General features: G+C 43.6%; 1 protein-coding gene across 1 annotated transcript in view; it reads left to right on the top strand.

Annotated features, from left to right (window-relative positions):
• LOC124616232 overlaps positions 1–20161 on the top strand; it is a 148077-nt gene that overhangs the window by 113082 nt on the left and 14834 nt on the right. The window contains exons 3-4 of the mRNA XM_047144535.1: positions 7346–7512; positions 17406–17519. Coding sequence (XP_047000491.1) covers positions 7346–7512; positions 17406–17519 — 281 coding nt within the window. The remainder of the gene's footprint in view (positions 1–7345; positions 7513–17405; positions 17520–20161) is intronic.

The raw sequence follows: 20161 nt of genomic DNA, 5'->3' as shown, positions 1-20161 counted from the left end.
AACATCCGTATTTCACCTTGAATTTTAAAGAAATCATTTTGGGTTGGATAATGGTATCGATACAAAAAATCGAAAGGAATCGGTAATGCAACACCCCTGGGAAAGAGTCCATGGCTAAGCCATGTTAACGACGACGCTATCGTCTCAGGGGGCAAGGGAAATGATCCCTCGCAAAGACATGCATGGAGGGAAATAAAGTTGTTGCTGTGTTCTACGATACGAAAGGCACACCCCAAGGCGACATGCTGAACATATACCATATTTTACAGACTGTAAGACGTTGCAGACTATAAAGTGCATTTTAATTTTAAGCAGTTTTGAAGATCTTCTTTTTCTTCCTCTTCGTCATCATCGCTGTCCTCTTCATATATAAGATGGTCTGCCATCGAGAGCGTTACTTACGCCACACTTCTTGAAAGATTTAACAATAATATCTTCTCTCACTCTAGACCGCGACTGTTTATCCACCGACACACTTGTTTGGTTGTAGGTCGTTTTAAAGCTCCCTTCGGCGTGAATTCATGTTGGGGTTCGTCCATGATCCATTTGCTGCATTCCTCTCTCATGTACGTTTTAAATGGTTTATTTATCGAGAAATCAAGAGGTTGCAATGTGAAGAAGTCCTCCCGGAATAACAGCAAGTTCTGTATTTCCAGATCTCAATTTCTCTTTCTTAGAATTTTCAGATGACTACTAAACTGATTTAGCACAAGAAGAGAACTATTTTTCAGTAAAACACCTTTCCTTCTCTACCACACTCTGTTAATCCGTAATTACATACCACCCTCGTCCGTCCCACCTTCATCATGTAGTGAACAACAGCACCTAGCGACATTTCAGAAGATTTTGGCATTGTTTTGCCAACGGTCTTGCCGCAGTGGTAACACCGGTTCCCGTCAGATCACGGAAGAAGCACAGTCGGGCCGGGCTAGCACTGAGATGGGTGACCGTCCGGTCTGCCGAGCGCTGTTGGCAAGCGGGGTGCACTCAGCCCTTGTGAGGCAAATTGAGGAGCTACTTGACTGAGACGTAGCGGCTCCGGTCTCGAAAATTGACAACAGCCGGGAGTGCGGTGTGCTGACCACATGTCCCTCCGTATACGCATCCAGTGATCCCCTGGGCTGAGAGGATGACAGTAAAATGCACGTTCAGTATGAAGTGGACTATTACGGCATTTGATTTTCGTTATTTGTATGTTGTCAATCTGTGGTGCCACACGTAAACTCTGTGTGAAGTCTTAACAAACAAGATGCGCCCGATACAGTCTCCGATCGTGATAATCAATATACCTTCGTTAGCGGAAAGTAGCGAGTACAGGAACCTGATTACACTTTCATATCGCTTGTTTGCAGTGCCAACGAAGATTCGGCATAGGAACCTGAGAATCTGTGCAGTCATAAGTTTCTGAGACGGCAGCTGCGACGGCGCCAGGAGGAGGCAGCTCGGGTTTCTGCCAGAGGTTGCGTTGCTGAAAGTTGGGTTTCCACAGCAACATGTGTGCTCCCCTCCTGGCGACCCTCGGCCCCGCCACGCCACACGTGTTCCTCACAATGGCAGCTTTGTTGCGCGAAGATGGCTGCAGCTACTGCACTAGTACCCTACATGAAGCTGGGAGCGGTTTCACTTATGTACACCGTCATTATACCAGCATGCAGTACAGAAATTGAAGAAAACGTAGGGTGTTTACGAGGTAATACGTGATAGACGCGAATGGGCAAAGTGGGCTACAATAAATGTGATTGCATCTGTGTGACCGATTCGTTGTCACCTGCCAAACTGGTGACACGTATGTCAACGCGTCGAATTCTGTTGTTCTGGGCAATCTTAATGGGATAAGCTATAAAAAGGTTTCAGAGCCTGAGGTTCCGTACTACTTTCAGGCAATTCTACACGTCATACACGAGTAGGGACGGTGGGTACACTGCTTCCGTGGCCCGTCACGGCAGTTCGCCGCTGGTCGGTCATTTGTACGAAAAGTTGTGGAGCAACTGTGAACAGATGATGTGCAAACAGCATGAAGAAAATTCCGCAGGAACATCCCAGGCTCACCTGATTCCAGCACTACTCGTTTAGAGGCTCCCTGACTGCAACCTTTGGTGAATTCGCACCACACTGAATTCTCGGAGATGGAGCTCGTGTATGTTGTGTGCTGTATAGTAGAGAACGGTACCGAGAGGTAGGATACAGAGTGATGCAGCTGCTGACATAGTGGGAAAGCTGGACAGGACGAGATGATTAGTGAACGCTTAAATACGGTAAACAGAAATTTTAGTTAATCTGTAGCTTTCTCCAAGCGTTGCGAAGAAACTTTACAAAAGAACAAACATCAACAAAATCCACCTATTACAAGAAGTGAACTGAGAAATGTTGTGCAGTGTGAAAAAAATGGTTCAAATGGCTCTGAGCACTATGGGACTTAACATCTTAGGTCATCAGTCCCCTAGAACTTAGAACTACTTAAACCTAAGGATACTACACACATCCGTGCCCGAGGCAGGATTCGAACCTGCGACCGTAGCAGTCGCGCGTTTCCGGACTGCGCCCCTGGAACCGCGAGACCACCTCGGCCGGCTGCAGTGTGAAGCTCCCGCTACTAATGCACGAGCAAACTGCGGCAGATTGATTCAGACTGAAGACTGTGACTGAGCCGTGTAGCTGTGGTCGACCATCCTACGTCGCGGCGGTAGAGGGCGCAGAGCCGCTGAAGGCGCGAGTTAGTGGGCGCGCATAACTGGATCCGCAGTGGTCCCCGTGCGACCACTATCGGCATCTGTCGGAAACGTGCGTTTCCGTTACAACTGTGAGACTCTGGTGAGGGAGATATCGATCTAAGATACCACGGTGTGAAAATCTTCAGTTGTAATCTTGGTGTAATGTGGTGCAGGCCTGTCTTATATGTGTTAGAAAGTTTAATTTGCACGTAAGCAAACACAGGCATCACCTGCAGGGGCCCCCAAGACCGATGTGACTGTTGGACAGACACAGGTCACGTATTGTTTAGTTTATTTTGACTGCATCTTCAGTTATTCGTTTCCCCAGTGGAACACATTACAGTTTAAAAGGACCGCTCAGCGCTATCGTCAAGACAAAGCGAAAACTAACATTCGTCAGATTACGTTATTACTACAGGGAACAGTTACACAATGCGACCACTGCCTATGTTGGACAGTGTGCAATAACCACCAGTAGACAGCAGGTTGCAGCACTAGCAGTGGAGGGTATATAAAGCGTGTCGGGAGAACGCGGAAAACAGTGGTTGTAATATGGAAACGGAGCGATTTAGCTCAAAGGGATATTATCATTGGCTTTCGCTCAAAAGGATATGATCATTGGCTTTCGCAACGTGTAAGATTGTAAAATGTTTGCGTGCCGCCATCGTTAAAAGTACACCGTGCACGACAAAATTGCGCTATCCAAAACCGACGTCGAGGCAACTGTGGTGCAGCACAGGCCATATGACAGGGGTGAACGACGGCTGCAGAGATGTATCTGAACGAATAGACGGCTGCAGAGATGTATCTGAACGAATAGACGTGCAGCTGCTGAAAGTGACCACCCACATTTATCAAGGGGCTACCAGCAGTGTCTCTTCAACGAGCGCTCAGCGAACGTTGTTGCGTTTGGGGCTCCACGGCGACTGCCTGGTTCACGCACCCATGCTGACTGCTTCTTCATCGGCAACTGGACGTCCACTGAGTGGCGACAGGTGGCCTTTCCAGATAAATCACGTTTTATGCACCATGGGGTAGATGGCAGTTGGCATGTACGACGTGAAACGTCTGAAAGCACAAACCCTGCATGCCTTATGGTCTGGGGATTGTTTCCATGGCTTTGTCTGGGTGATCTCGTCATTCTGCAAAGCACAGTTGATCAATACAAGTATGCATCTATATTTCGGGACCGTGCCCACCCCTACATGCTGTTTGCTTTTCCTCAGCGCGTCTACCAGTAGGGCAGTCTAACGCGCCACACAGCTTGCAGTGTTTGTGTTTGTTTCGAGGAGCACAGCAAAGGACGGTTATCCAGGCCTTTGACTGTTGCTCACATTAATGTGACTGGACAGTTGGCCTTTGACTGTTGCTCACATTAATGTGACTGGACAGTTCATTTACTAGCATTAAGGTCTATCTCCGTGACTGACTGTTAAGTAAAATACAGTTTGTTCGATTGCCACTTTAGTTTCGCTTCTTTTATTTTTGAAGCATCCTCAGCGGCCTGTGATACGTATTTTGCTTCTTACTATACAAATATACTTGATTCGCGATAATATAGCTCCTAATATGTTTCTCTGTTGCAGTGTTGTCCTATTAGAATGTTAAAAACAACTGAAGGTTTTGACCATCTTTGGTCCAAAATACGGTTTTCTCTTTTTTTTCTGTTCGGAGATGGAACTGTGTTCAGTTAGTATGTACAACCCACTATGTTCTCTTCTGCAATTTCTGCATGCACAATTCACTATGTTTACATCACGTTTAACAATTGTTTCTCTAATTTACTGCCATAGTGCTGAGGGCCATTTGATTTACTGTGTGTGTGTACTGCTTGTAATATTGCCGACTTTCAAAAAAATGGTTCAAATGGCTCTGAGCACTATGGGACTTAACTTCTAAGGTCATCAGTCCCCTAGAACTTAGAACTACTTAAACCTAACTAACCTAAGGACATCACACACACCCATGCCCGAGGCAGGATTCGAACCTGCGACCGTAGCGGTCGCGCGGTTCCAGACTGTAGCGCCTAGAACCGCTCGGCCACGCCAGCCGGCTGCCCACTTTCGTTATACATTTTTATATCTTGGTATGCGTAGTTTGGCTTTCGGAAGTGCGCGTATGTGGTTGGGAGAAGCACTCGGATTTTGATGGGGGATATCGTTAACTTTTAAAAAAATAGTAAATGTGTGTGTGCAAATTGTTATTTTTAAACTAGAAACTGAAAAACTATAAGAAAGAATTTTTCCATCGCATATCTGATACATAAATATAGTAAGATAGTAAACATGTGTGGTAGCCACTGAGAATGCTTAAAAAAATAACAGAAGTGAAATGCGTATGGTATTCAAATTTACAATTATTATGTCGATATAATGAAAAGGATAGTTGCTACTCAGCATCTCCGGTACAAGGTGAGTAGCACCTATCCTTTTCATAATAGCTTTACATTCCATATATATAGCTGCGTCGAACAGTATTCCCACAGACACGTCACAAACCTTACAACCTGATGTTTTCGGCATGGCCGTTCCTGGACCGCCAAGTGAACGACACCTGGGAGCACAGTCTATCCGTCTTGCATCCATTCTTCTACACTTACAGTTTCCTTGTGCCACTTGTACTACCGAATCTACAAACATAGGACTTGTAATAACTATTAGTACGCAAATGACGTAAATACTTAGGTAAATGTTGTTCAGTATACCGTTTTCAGTCACCAATAGGCATGACTGCAGTTATACTCTTACGAACTAGTATACACTGAAGAGCCAAAGAAACTGGTACACCTGCTTAATATCGTGTAGGACCCCAGCGAGCATCCAGAACTGCCGCATCACGATGTGGCGTGGACTCGACTGATGCCTGAAGTAGTGCTGGAGGGAACTGACACCATGAATGCTGCAGGGCTGTTCATAAATCCGTAGGAGTACGAGTGGGTGGAGATCTCTTCTAAACAGCACATTGCAAGACATGCCAGATATGCTCAGTAATGTTCATGATTCAAATGGCTCTGAGCACTATGGGACTTAACATCTGTGGTCATCAGCCCCCTAGAACTTAGAACTACTTAAACCTAACTAACCTAAGGACATCACACAACACCCAGTCATCACGAGGCAGAGAAAATCCCTGACCCCGCCGGGAATCGAACCCGGGAACCCGGAGTAATGTTCATGTCTGGTCAGTTTGGTGGCCAGTGGTAGTGTTTAAACTCAGAAGAGTGTTCTCGAAGCCACTCTGTAGAAATTCTGGACATGTGGGGTGTCGGATTGTCCTGCTGGATTTGCCCAAGTCTGTCGGAATACACAATAGACGTGAATGGATGCAGGCGATCAGACGGGATGCTTACATACGTGTCGCCTGTCAGAGTCGTATCTAGATGTATGAAGGGTCCCATATCACTGCAACTACACACGCCCCACACCATTACAGAGCCTCCACCAACTCGATCAGTCCCCTGCTGACATGCACGGTCCATGGATTCATGAGGTTGTCTCCACACTTGTACAAGGTCCATCCTCTCGGTACAATTTGAAACGACACTCGTCCGACCAGGCAGCATGTTTTCCAGTCATCAACAGTCCACTGTCGGTATTGACAGGCCCAGACGAGACGTAAAGCTTTGTGTCGTGCAGTCATCAAGGGTACAAGAGTGGGCCTTCGTCTCCGAAAAGCCATGTCGATGATGTTTCGTTGAATGGTTCGCACACAGATATTTATTGACGCCCAGCATTGAAATCTGCTGCAATTTGCGGAAGAGTTGCACTGTCAAGTTGAAAGATTTTCTTCAGTCGTCGTTCGTCCAGTTTTTGCAGGATTCTTTTCCGACAGCAGCGATGTCGGAGATTTGATGTTGCCACCGGATACCTGATATTCACGGAGCAGTTGTGGAATGGTCGTACGGAAAAATCCCCACTTCATCGCTACCTCGGAGAAGCTGTGCCCCATCGCTAGTGTGACGACTGTAACACCTCGTTCAAACTCACTTAAGCCGCGCGGGATTAGCCGTGTCTAGGGCGCTGCAGTCATAGACTGTGCGGCTGGTCTCGGCGGAGGTTCGAGCCCTCCCTCGGGCATGGGTGTGTGTGTGTTTGTCCTTAGGATAATTTAGGTTAAGTAGTGTATAAGCTTAGGGACTGATGACCTCAGCAGTTAAGTCCCATAAGATTTCACACACATTTGAACATTTTTGTACAAACTCACTTAAACCTTGATAATCTGCCACTGTAGCAGCAGTAACCGATCTAACAACAGCGCCAGACACTTGTTGAATCATATAGGCATTGCTGACCGCAGCGTCGTATTCTGCCTGTTTACATATCTCTCTATTTGAATAGGCATGCGTATACTAGTTTCTTTGGCGCTTCATTGTGTAAGTTGAAATAATGATCTGTAGTCCTGTTTCACACATAAATATACATAATCACGTATGCAGAACTACAGATCTTATTAAATTTTTTATATATGTTCCGGCATTATATACGAATATACAGACCAGTTTGGTTCGTGCACTGTAGTCTAATGTGTCCATGATGCCCAACCGCCTGCCACAGGTGAAAGAAGCGCTTCAGCGGCCGCAGTGTGATGTGCGAGACGTAGTGAGTGAGCGTGCCTGTGTGCTTGTGTGTTGGCAGTGGTGCCGACCGAGTGCAGCGACGGCCGGGCGTCGGACACGGAGGAGCTGCTGGCGCGCCCGCTCGAGGCCGGCTGCGACCAGCCCCCGCAGCAGCAGCAGCCGCCGCCGCAGCCGCCCCCGCAGCAGCAGCAGCCGCCCTCGCCGTCGCATCCGCTCGCCTTTGAGGTCAGTCTGCAGCGCACTCTCGTCCTCACTACATCACATCACAGTCGCCGGTCATCTGGCCTTCCAACAGGTCTCGGCCTGCCGGGTGGTTTGGTGGCGCAGTTTGCTTTGCTTATAACGTAGGGTGGTGCAGTTGAAAGTAGCCCGGCTCTCCTTCAAATGCGAATGCAATATTTCGACTTCTGAAATACAATAAACAGCTACAACTGCATTCTTCCGCCAGCATTTCCGTTTATTTCATCGCAGTTTCGCTTTGCGGTCTGCAAAGCGACTTTCTCGATAGAAGAAAGAATTGAAACTGTGGAAATGTGTGTGAAAGCACGTTCGATCAAGGAGAACTAGCGAAATTTTTGGGGGTCAAGTATCTGAATAGAGGACTACCAGCAAAGAGAGCAATACAGAGTCGGTATAAAAACTGGCACACTTACGGATCTGTGCAAAATGTAAAACGACAAAGAATTCCTCCAGTTCGCACACCAGAAGTTACTGTAGATATTAACCAAACAATTATTCAGAATCCGAAGAAAGACGTAACTGACCCAAAAGGCGCATGTAAGTAGGAGAAGTTGCCAGCGGATACTGAAGAGCCTTAATTTGAAGCCGTGTCGTCCGACGGTTGCACAGCAATTACGGGAGGATCACAATCAGAAACGTGTAGATTACTCTACGTGGCTTTTGCATAACATCAACGATGGTTTGTTAGACCCTTTGCATTATGCCACGAGTGATGAAGCATGCTTTCATCTATCTGATCATGTGAATTCACAGAACATGAGGTACTGGTCAACGGAGAACTTTAACATTGTGTGGCAGCAACCACTTCATGATGAAAGAATTCGGCGTTTGGCGTGGTGTAACAGGAACGCGCATCATTGGACCGATATTTTTTGACAGTAACCTCAACACGATTCCATACATGGAAAATTTTGATACATTTTGTGCTCAGCTCACCGAATATCAAAGGCAATATTGCTTCTTCCAGCAAGATGGGGCAATATTCCACACGGCTAAGGTATCTCTGGAACGATTGCAAGAATGTCTTCACTGAGGAACGAACTGTCAGCAAACATTTATGGCCACCATGTTTGCCGGATCTAAAATGTTATTTTTTCCTGTGGGGACACCATAAAACAAATCCATACGCAATACAGGAACTGAAAGACATCGGCCGTAAAGTTGCCACCATCGATATCCGAACTTTGGTGTTTCTGAATATGCTTTGACATGCACAGCTGTGAACTGATGTTGCAGGGGGTCACTTTCAGCATCTTCTAGAAATGTATTTTTCACTGTAATTTTCATTGTAAATAAATATTAAGTTCGCTTCACCTCTCTATTCCTGTAATTTCACTGCATTTCCTTTATACTTACAGGGCTACTTTTATCTGTGTCTCCCTGTACTTGCCCTTTGTTACAATGCGAAACAAGACATATTTACCTGTCCGAATGGAAGCCTGATGTTATTATTCGTATGTGACATGGGAAAGACGAAGGAGTATGGTTTAAAGTCCCGTCAAGGAAGAGGAAATTACAGACCGGCAATCTAAGTTCTGATTTGGGGGAGCGTAGGGAAGTAAAAACTGTCATGTCTTTTCCACAGGAATCATCCCGGAATTTGCCCTAGGAGTTTTATGGAAACTACGGAAAACTTAAGTTGTATGATCGGTCGAAAATTTAAAAGCGAGCCGAGTGTGCGTGACGGGAAGGATTATACTTTCTCACATCCCCTCGGAGACATTAACACACGGTCCGTAAACTGTGCTATATTACCAGATACTGAAATGAAACCTACGGAAATTTGGTATTAGTTGACCACAATATTATTGCACCTAGGAGTTGGGGCGACTCCAACAGCTCGTGAGTCAGCGCGTAATAGGGGCTGACGTACGTACAACTAACATGAAATAACTGACAGTACGACGCGTTTTCTTAGTTCCCACTGTACTTGTTTACTGTAGCGTTACCGCATGTTTTGAATTTTTTTTTTTATTATTTTTTTGGGGGGGGCCCGGTGGGCCAGCATCACATTAGCGATCCAAACGGTACAGAGAAGGTTGAACAATAACTATGCCATCTCAATCCTAGCAAAAGTGGACACTATAATCCGATAAAGGCCAAGTGCAATAATATCGTGGTTGAGTAGTAATATAAACAACTGAAAACAATAAAATTATTTTAAAAAACAAGTATGACATTTCATCAGTAAAGACGGCACAATAACTAACGACAGAATTGTAGATTCCCCGTTTGCGCATTTCACGAAATGAATCAAATAATAACACCCCAGAATTAATGTCTGACGAAGAAGCAAATGTGTTCGTAGATGGCTGTATTTTAATAGTAATGATTAAAACTGGAGCAAAAGTAATACCAAGGATATCTATGAATTTATGGACAAAACGAGGAATGAACAGAAATGTAATAATGACCTGAAGTGCTTTAGATAAACTACACTAAGTTTCCGAAGAGTTTAAAAAGGAAAGCTTACACTCAGCTTGCATTACCAGCTTTGTCTTAACGCCGGTGACAGGTAGACTTCTAATGCGAGAACCGTTCAAAAAATGAGGGTTGCCCATGGAGCATTGTTATGAAACCAATTGGTCAGCAAAATAGATCGTCATGTATCCCCTCATACAATTCCACCCTTCAAAAATAAAGGGAAATGAGTAAGTGAATTCTCCCTTTAACGCTTTACTACTTCCTGTTTTTGTTCTGATGTACATATGTGACATCGCTATCAAGTACGCAGTACACGAGAAAAAGAATTATATGTTGTATGAGACAAACAGGGCATGATAGATCTGAGCCAAGAATTTATAGGTGGGCACACTGTCAATGAGCGGTGATCGACCATACCAGAGTCGAATGGTGTTCGCTGGCGTCGATTCAATATGATTTTTCCGTTTGAAACGAAAGGAAACCCAATGAACTTTATAAGACTCACACTTCGCTCACCGAGCCTTTTCGTGTGGAGGTAAACTGCAACACAGACCTTTACATCCAGTATTTGAAAAGGGAAAAACCAGATTCAGCGTCGTCGTTAGCAGAAGCGTAGCGCAGTCGTGTCATGTAACCTTGCAGCTCATTCACAATTACGTTCAACAGAAGCGATAAAAACCCTTTGTGCGCTTCAAATACTTACAGACGGATAGAAGCGAGTCTGCAAATTGCTCTTGCGACGAACGTCAAACAGCTCCCTTAGTAGATATCTGTTTAAACTGAATGTTCTCTCACATTTCCTCGGCGAATCAAAGAGCACTTTGATCTTGGGAGAGAACAGCGCCCTTCTAAATGCGGATCGACTTTGTGGGCCGGCAGCGGTCGGTGTCTCAAAGGCTTTCCGGTCGTTTGCTGACAGACGCCTTCCCCGACCGACAGAGCTTTGATTGTGCGATGTGGATGTACGGCCGACGTTTTCTCACTTCCGTGTTCATTCAGGTCAAATAACTCCTTCTTACGTAATGGAGCTGGAGCAACGGTACGTGACCAGAAAGCTAAGAAAAAATTTACACTGTGATATAAAAGCGTGATCAGCTGTTTTGGCTTCAAAGACAAAAATCGCTATGTGTAAGTCATTAGCAAAGATTTAAAGGTACAGAATTACTTTTATGAGATTAGCCATTTTGATTTCTTGTAGCTCATATTTTAAGATTCACAAGATAAGTAGTATCAAAACTAAAAACAGCAAGTATGAATCAGCAGAAAAAATACCCAGTTACGTAGCCATTCAGTTTCTTGAGGTGTCCAAATTTTGTACCATCTGCTTTCATGTTTCGTGTTAGAATATCCCTCAACGGCACCAGGCCCAGTTTCATTAACAACACTGTACACACTGGCAGGTACAACCGCCATTCTCCGAACAGAAATATGATTTATTCAGTATTGGCTGGCAGAGGATGTTGAATTTCCTCAAGGAAATTTTCTTGCGCTTATTCGTTGTACCAATGGCAAATTGTGGTCACGAAATTAGCAAACTCACATTTATCTATGTCTATACCCCGCAAACCACCTGTTGGTGTATGGCAGAGGGAACGCTAATTATGTTCCACTGCCACTCCCTCCCCCTTGTCCTGTTCCAGTCGCGAATGCTCCGTGGGAAGAACGATTGTTGGCAAACTTCGACCTTCTACAAATGTACGCTTTCGAAATTTAAACACTTACCCTCACCGTTATGCACAATACCTCCCTTGTAGCGGCTATCACTGGAGCTGCATGAACCATCTCCGTAACGCTTTTGCGCTTACTAAATGAACCTCTGACGTGACGCACTGCTTTGCTTTGAATATTTTCTGTTTCCTCCATCAAGCCTATCTGTTCCAGATCCCAGACTATTCAAATATTGGTCGAATGAGGCTTTTGTAAACTACTTCCTTTGTTGATGGACTACACTTCCTGAATATTTTTCCAATGCATATTAGTCTGGCATTTGCCTCAACTGCGATTACTTTTACGTATCCGAATGCAGTCGCTCAGCGGAAGACATTTCTTGGAAATCCTTCCATCGTGGCTGAAGAGTAACTGAATTTCGTACTAACGAGACAGCAGAGTCTTGCCACAGTTTGTGAGACGAGCACATAATTGGAACCACCAACAGATTAGATCCAGTGTTGTCACCACATATTTTTTCTTGGAATTGCAACTGTGAAACGGAACTAGTGATGCTAGAAACATAAAATGATACATTATCACAGGATACTACAGTATCTGCGTGTGTCATATGAAAGGGACAAAATGGCGCTGAGCACTATGGGACTTAACATCTGTGGTCATCAGTCCCCTAGAACTTAGAACTACTTAAACCTAACTAACCTAAGGACATCACACACATCCATGCCCGAGGCAGGATTCGAACCTGCGACCGAAGCAGTCGGAAAGGGACAAATATAGTTAGCACTAGGTATCTTTCATCATATGATATGGTGACTTTGGATGTATGGATACTTTCGTAATTCTGAAGTGAAATATATCATTCATCGTTTGTTTCATGTTTTAATCAAAGAACGTTGCAAATTTGGTTTCGTGTAGATCCATATTTTAGAAGGATTTTCAGTTTGTGATTGAATGAAACAAATATAATTATTGCTCCAAGTCGTACAATAAAGTAAACCGAAAAAGAATAAATTGTAAGTTATACAAACGTTTATTTAGGTGTTCAATCAAATGTAGACTAAAATTCTGTGTGAAAGTTGTGGAGTTAGTTCGCACTAAAAGGAAAATTAAGACTACAAAATGGATAGCTGTAGTAAAAGAAGACCAGAAGAAGAGAGACAGTACAACAGGAAATACAACAAAAGTCACTATGGGCCAAGAAGGCTGAAACCACTTGGTCTTCGGATAGAAAGATAAACCATTCTGAGAACTTGAAAGTACTATGCGCACAAAGAAGGGCTAAAAGAAAATTCTAAAATGCTCTTCGTCGTACAGTAAGACCCAAACGCGAATAATAATATAGTCAACACGCAGGGAGGGGTCAAATAAAATGAAATTGCCTCTCTTAAACAAACGCTTGCACACTGATACGAGACCCATTAGGTGCACATGAGAAAGGCACAGGGCACAAGGACTACCATCTGATAACGCCCGCAAGTACTATCGCGTGTATAGTTGCAGAGGAGCTCTGTACTAAACTAGATAATTCCTTGTTCGCTTCGGTAATTCGTAGTCGTTAGAGCGTGTAAATCAACTACCAGGTGTAAGGCTGAAAAAGTTTCAGTGAACATGTTTTGAGTGGCTCGGCGATTACTCGTGCCACAGAACAGAAACAGGCGCGCCATAACCTGTTATGTAATTTGCCAGTGAGCATAAACGCAGCGAAGGCTCTTATTTATTCCAGTCGCAGGCGGCGCTCGTAAGGGAAGTTTTTATGGCGCACTGGGCCGGTAAAAAGAACTCATAAACGTCAGCTATTCGTACCGTTTGTTGCTTCCATTCATGCCTGCATGCGCGTGCGCTCGCTTAAATCTGATTGCTTCGTTGTTGCACAGCGAATAACACGCGTGTCGTAGGAGCGCATATACATTTGAGCAACCTGTTCGTGCAACGTTCATACATACCATGCCTCTATTCCTTACCTATCTTTCCCCCGTCTGAGTTAGGCTGAAGTAAACATTTGATTCGTGAGGAGTCATTCTTCGGTTTTTGATGTTCTGAATGGGCACGTGTTTGCAGAACAAAATATAGTATTGGGTTCCGCCACTTTTTGCAAAACACAGATAATTATTCTGATGTTATTTTTCTCGCCCAAACATGTTACGACACTTCCGTCCAGTCATCAAGTAACTACAGATTCAATAAAATAATAAACAGTAAATAGTAATACGGATGTACTGAAACATGTTTGGGCAAGAAAACTGTGTGAGAATTTAGAATATGACTTGAATAAAGCAGTGAAGATAGAAGGGGCCAGTAAGGCATATTGACTAGTATCCAGTGTATCCAGAGGAATTTCTCTTGAACTATTTCGTGATTCCCCGTGAAACAAACCTATACGACTTTTAGTGAAGCCTGTGCGCCCCCCCCCCCCCTCCTACCCCTCTTGACTCTGACCTTGTTCTGGGAAAGCTGTCGTCGGCTGATAGACTTGTGCGGCAGCGCCTCAAGTAATTCAGTTTTAACCTCGTCCTGTATTTCCTGCCACTCGTATGAGTGTGGATTCCTAGATTTATATCCTTCGTACCCTACGAAGTTCACGCGCGGAAGAGGTGTCGTACAAAACCTTAGTTCCATCAGTCCTGGAGTATTGATAGTTAGTCATGGATTTGTTGTCAGCATGGGAGTGACACAGAATTGCTCAGCAAACTGTAGACGTCGCAAGAAATACATTCTGCATACTGAAGATACACAGCCAAAATAAACTTCCTTCTAAAATGAGTCATGGATCATATTAATTCCTACAACATATATCTCGCATATAAATACATTACGCCAGACACACAATGTCATAGATTACAGATGCCTTCACCGAGCGAGGGCACGTAACACACAGGATCATCTAAAATTATTATCGCCGGCCAGAGTGGCCGAGCGGTTCTAGGCGCTACGGTCTGGAACCGCGCGACCGCTACGGTCTCAGGTTCGAATCCTGCCTCGGGCGTGGATGTGTGTGATGTCCTTAGGTTAGTGAGGTTTAAGTAGTTCTAAGTTCTAGGGGACTGATGACCTCAGAAGTGTGCTCAGAGCCATTTGAACCATTTTTGAATCATTAGCTACTCTAACGTGTCACCTCGCAATACAAAAGCCAGTAAATATCACAGAGATAGAACAACAATACCGAAGAAATTAAAGTGTTTACGGTAGAAAAGGGTGACTAGGTCGGGAGACTACTGAATCATAAGGTAAAGAAGATTAGATGTTATCACGGTGGCAGTCCCGGAAGGAATCGAATGCGGCACATTCCAGGAAGTGGAAGCCTTTCAGAGATGAAAATTCTAAGGCAGCAAATTTTCGGGCAGTTCTTTGACAAACTCGGAATATGGTACTCCGATTCTGGACCAGAAAAATCGATGGAAATATTTCTTCCTCCGAGAGCCCTGTATTAGGATGCTGAAGTGCCATTATATTGGCGAACGAGGAAGACAATCTGTGACTGTAACATTTCAATATACGGAAAATATCGCGTGTTGTATAAAATAAGATAACTAGTTACGTGATGCCGGCCGCGATCACTGGATTTGGAGCACGAACTCGAATTGGAATGTACGGAGAAAGAAATCGACCCTGGACTTGTGGAAGGAATTACCCTCACATTCGTGGTAAGTGATTCAGGAAAGTCGTGGAAAACCCAAATGTGGGAAACCCTTTCCTCTCAGATAGTAAATCATTGTAGTAAGTAAAAGTTATTAGAATTGTAACGTACATGGAGAATGTCTGCCATTACTCTTGATACTTTATGCACTTACACGTTCGTTAATATTTTGGCTCAGAACAGGTAATTTGTATGATAATTTGCTTGTTGTTGTTTGACAGATTCGAAACCAAGTTCAGCAGTCATTAATGCAGTTGTTCTCAAGGGTATCTGTGTGTTTTCTGTATGGTTCGATTTCCATCACTTATTTGAAGTGCACCTCAACATGTGGGGTGGATCGATATACTCATGCATTTGAAATTATTTGCCATTGTGAAGCTCCAAACGATATCATCGCGCAAGTTTCAATCTTCCCGATATGGAAGGCGGCAGTCATTCAAAGGCAGGGGACAATGCGGGTCATTTGCTGTTTTGCATCTTATTCTTGATGTAAACCATCAGATAACGAGAACTAATTACAAAATACGCGAGCGCTCACTTATCATAACAGCTGCCACCACCTATCAAGTCCCTTGTACTGTTGCAAGCCGCCTCGCCGCTCTAAGTGTTGCGCACTCCTTTGACACAGAGGGACCGCCTTTGATTCTTTAAGTGGCCATACTAGGTTCTGGGCGTCGGCCAGATCGTGAGATCAAAGGTGCTTACGAGTTCCGGCAAATAGCTCACCGACCCCTCCGTCGTGTTCCATTGATATCGATAAAACTGTGGTCACCCGCTGGGGCTCCTCCGCCCATTCATGTAGCTCGCTGCCGAGTCCAGCGCTGCCAAGCGGCGGGAAGGCGAACCGGAGGCAGCGGCGTGACCTTGGCGGGCGGTCGTCGTTTGTGTATGCAAGGCCGGCGACTTTTATTTGACGGAGCGGCGGCGGTCGCTTTGAAGAATCACTGTGTTGCCAAACATAAACGTCAGTTCCTCGAATTCTGATGCCTGCTGCGTTCGCCATTACCTCTGAACGTATTTCCCTTATTTGTGCCTACTGATCTGCCTGGTCACTTACCCCAGATTGCAAAACGCTTCCTACGAGGGCAAGATTTTTTTTTTTTTTTTTTTTTTTTTCGAAAGGGTAGTGGGAGTCTTTCTTGGGTCAAAAAGTTCTGATCATTGGACTTGAAAAAACTTTTTGTCTTTAGGTGATGCCACCTCTGACTTGCGATTCCAGAAGGTCGACTAAAACTCGTCTACGTCTGTCACAGCCTACGCTTTGTAGTCATAACGCTTTCCAGCACCGAATTATTTTAGATGTAAGGATAGATGGGCCCTCGGATGTGAAATGTGGTGTATAAGGTACCGGTTCCAACAATTTGTACTTCAAATCCCTTATATTTTCGTATTGCAAAAACAACTTCGGGGGCAAATTCTACTGAACAAATTCTTCTTCTTTCCCCATAATATATAGTCACTTGTTTCAGATGGAGTGTCTGAAACAATGCTTGCAATCAAGTATACGTGAACAAGGATTTGCCAATCACCTACGATCTACATTTTTCAAGTGTACTCACCATTATGTAGTGCCGCACGGACTTCAGCAATCTGAGTTTGGTTCATTACGAAGCTTGATCTCTTCTTTTAAATGCTCTGGTCGCTAAGAAAATTGTATTCATTCCACTGATGGTAACGTCTCTCTTCTTATCCTCCTTTCCATGTCTTACATAGTTAATCCAATAGTATTGATGGTTTAATTAACACAAATTTCCAAGAATAATTTTAATGATCAAACTATAAATTTTTCAAGTAAGTATAATTATATATTATCACCAAAACTTAATGCAGGACTGTGCACACTCCAGTTTTGATAATATGGCAGTATTAAATATTTTTCTGCCTGTGGCTCATTAGCCTCGTTTATATGGTCAGAGGAACTTAAGAACTATATTAGTTCAGTATTTTTAAAAAGGAAAGAAGTTTTTAGTCAGGGGCAAGATTTATAATTTGTAGTAATTGGGTTCAATTCGAAAAATATTGGCAATTACTTATTGCTGCTATGCGTCTCACTCATGTAATAATTCGAGTTTATAACATAAATTATTGGCTTTATTATATCTCAAAAAGTCGTCGCCAGTGTAACAGCTGATTTTCATTGTCCCCACAGGAGTTCGAGTGTGACGTTTCCGTTGAGGGTGGCGTCGATGCAGGGGGACAAGAACGACAAGAATTTTCCTTCACGCTGTACGACTTTGATGGTCACGGGAAGATCACCAAAGATGTAAGTAAATCAGTCTTGCAATGAACGGGGCTCAATCAGTTACAAAAAAGTTATTGTGTGATTAGTTTTTGTTCAATGGAAGTGGAATTCAGGTTTAGAAATTAGTCTTCCCGTTGTTAACACTTTTACCAAATACATAGGTGATTATTTCGAAATAGTGACTTATTGCTTGGGTGTTAGCATTGCAACTGTGGTTTTTTTTAATTTAGAGGACAAATCCACCGAATTTAATTATGTTACGCAATTTAGTTGCAACAGTTTGGTGATGAATCGGGACCAGAAGGAATATCTTGTGATCTTGAAATTTCCGCTTGCTCACTTAAATGAATTCACTGCAACAAAGGAAAAGTACGCAATATCCGTTTCAGACTGCCATACTGCACCTATGGCTCGTGCTAGGTAAGAGTACCATCAGAGGGGAATTTTGCAACTTATGTAAGCTTCCCCACTATCTCCCCCTTGCCACGCCACCACCTCCTCCACCACCATCACCACCACCCTCCGCCTCTTGTCCTACATTTCAAGGCGATGTTTCCGGCGCAGATTTAACTAACGTAATAAGATTTTATTTATTCAGGAAGGAGAACTGACGTATACAGGTAAACAGGGGAAAGGGGAAAGTTAAAAGCTGTGACCATGTACCTAGTACTCTATTCATATCCCTGTTTCACTTCAAATGCAATTTTAATTTAAATTATCAATTGTAGATGACAGATTTATGTTCAGAAAAGTCATGTGCGTCATCATAAAGTCACTGTTTATTTGGTTAGCAAGAAATCTCAATCAAAGTTGTGTTCAGGCTCGCAGTCTTTATTGTTTTCAAAATACAACTTTCGCTAAAGGCAATCACGCTAGATTGTTCCCATATTATTTTTATAGGAGCTGTCTCACTGTACATCTTGATTTAAATACGTACCATTAAACGAACGCAAGGTATTTACTTTAAATTAATATATAACGAGTCGTCGTGTCTTACTATTTAGACACTATTGTTAACCTTAAAATTTAACTTAATCACAATATCTTCTCGTGTAATATTAATTTCCTTTATTTTCATGGTGTTTCTCAGCTTTGCTCATCATCTACACCTTACCACAATTTCTTCTCCCGTAAAAATTTTCCTTCTTTCCATTATGTTTCTCGCCTTTACTCATCTTGTACATATCGCAGTAGCTACTCACGTAATTTTAATAATTTCCTTTCTCTTCGTGATGTTTTTTAGCTTTACTCATCACCTACATTATTCTCTCATTTCGTACGTCACCGCTCAATGGCAATTATCACGCCAACTCCACTTCTCGACTCATTACTCACGACGACTCTAAACTGACTACAAGAATAAAAACATTCCACGCTTGAAAAAACGGAACATTATCTAAAAATTGTATTGCCCATTCAATATCTGTCCGGTTACCAAAAAACCCGGTACCGGTGAATACGGTACACTTACTTGGATTTCCACCAATGCTAAGTAGTATATCGAGCACCATGTTTCCTTCAGGGAACTCCATCAGCTGCCAGGTTTTCAGTTTCCTCCCAGTTCTTGTCCATGCAGTAAAGAATCCCTTGCAAAATTTTGTTTTCGTGTGTTACGAGGTACTCCTTCTGTGTCCACCCGTTTGTTTCCCAGACAATGCTGGTTTGGGGACTTTCACCTTTCATGTGTAGAATATTTTCCGCAAATTTCAGTCTTCTTAGCTATGATTTTGTGCAGGTTTCGTAGACCACTCCTTCCCGGCACTTCATCATGTGAGACGTGGTCGCAATAACTGATCATCAAAGTTCACCTCAAGCATCGTTGGTAGTAAACATTGAGCTTGTGTGCTGATTTTACTAGTATTTTCCAGGTCACACATGCGTATATGGTCATCGGGAGAATGATAGAGGAGTACGGCCGAAGCTTTGTGCATATACTTACAGTCTAATTGCCACATGGATCGCATTCGTTGGAGCAATTCTGCTCTTGATATCTGCACATACGGTCGACACCTTGTAGTACCTACACTTTGAATAGATACAGTTCCACTTTTTATATACGACTCGGCGATCAAGCGTGACAGCACATTTTCGTCTAGCTACTTCAAGCTCTTCTTGATCTTTAGCTGGTTCACGTTGTTGCTCTACCATCTTTCTTTCATCTATATGATGCCAAGTCCGATCTTGAATCCATCACTCTTTCTGTGTTCCTCCCCGTCGCCTAACTGTCTCTTCAGCATGTGTATCTACAGAATCCTTGAATTCAAACCATTGCGTTTCAGCGTTATCAGGTAGATCCTGAGGTGCCTGGAACCGAATTTTAAAGCTAATTACAATTGAATTTTTTTACTTCCTTGTCTTTTCGCTTTGTCACATCAAACGGTCGCGTAGGTTCTCGGCGTTGCACCGATATGAACTTAACTTTCAAGTCCTCTAGGCCCAAGAAATGGTCTGATGCAGCATCTGCAGCACGGATATCTCGCAAAGATGTCTTATGTCCGCTATTTGTACAAACGTAATCAACTTCATTTAGAGTGTTTCCATCAGGCGATCGCCAGGTCTTCTTGTGTCTCATTCTAAGTTGAAAGAAACTGTTGTCTTTATAGAGCCCGTGACGGCTGCACAATATTCCGAAACGTTCACCATTAACATTCGTGCGTGGTGCT

This window comes from Schistocerca americana, chromosome 5 (genome assembly GCF_021461395.2).
Source record: "Schistocerca americana isolate TAMUIC-IGC-003095 chromosome 5, iqSchAmer2.1, whole genome shotgun sequence".
NCBI lineage: Eukaryota > Metazoa > Arthropoda > Insecta > Orthoptera > Acrididae > Schistocerca > Schistocerca americana.
This window is presented reverse-complemented; position numbering and strand designations above follow the sequence as displayed.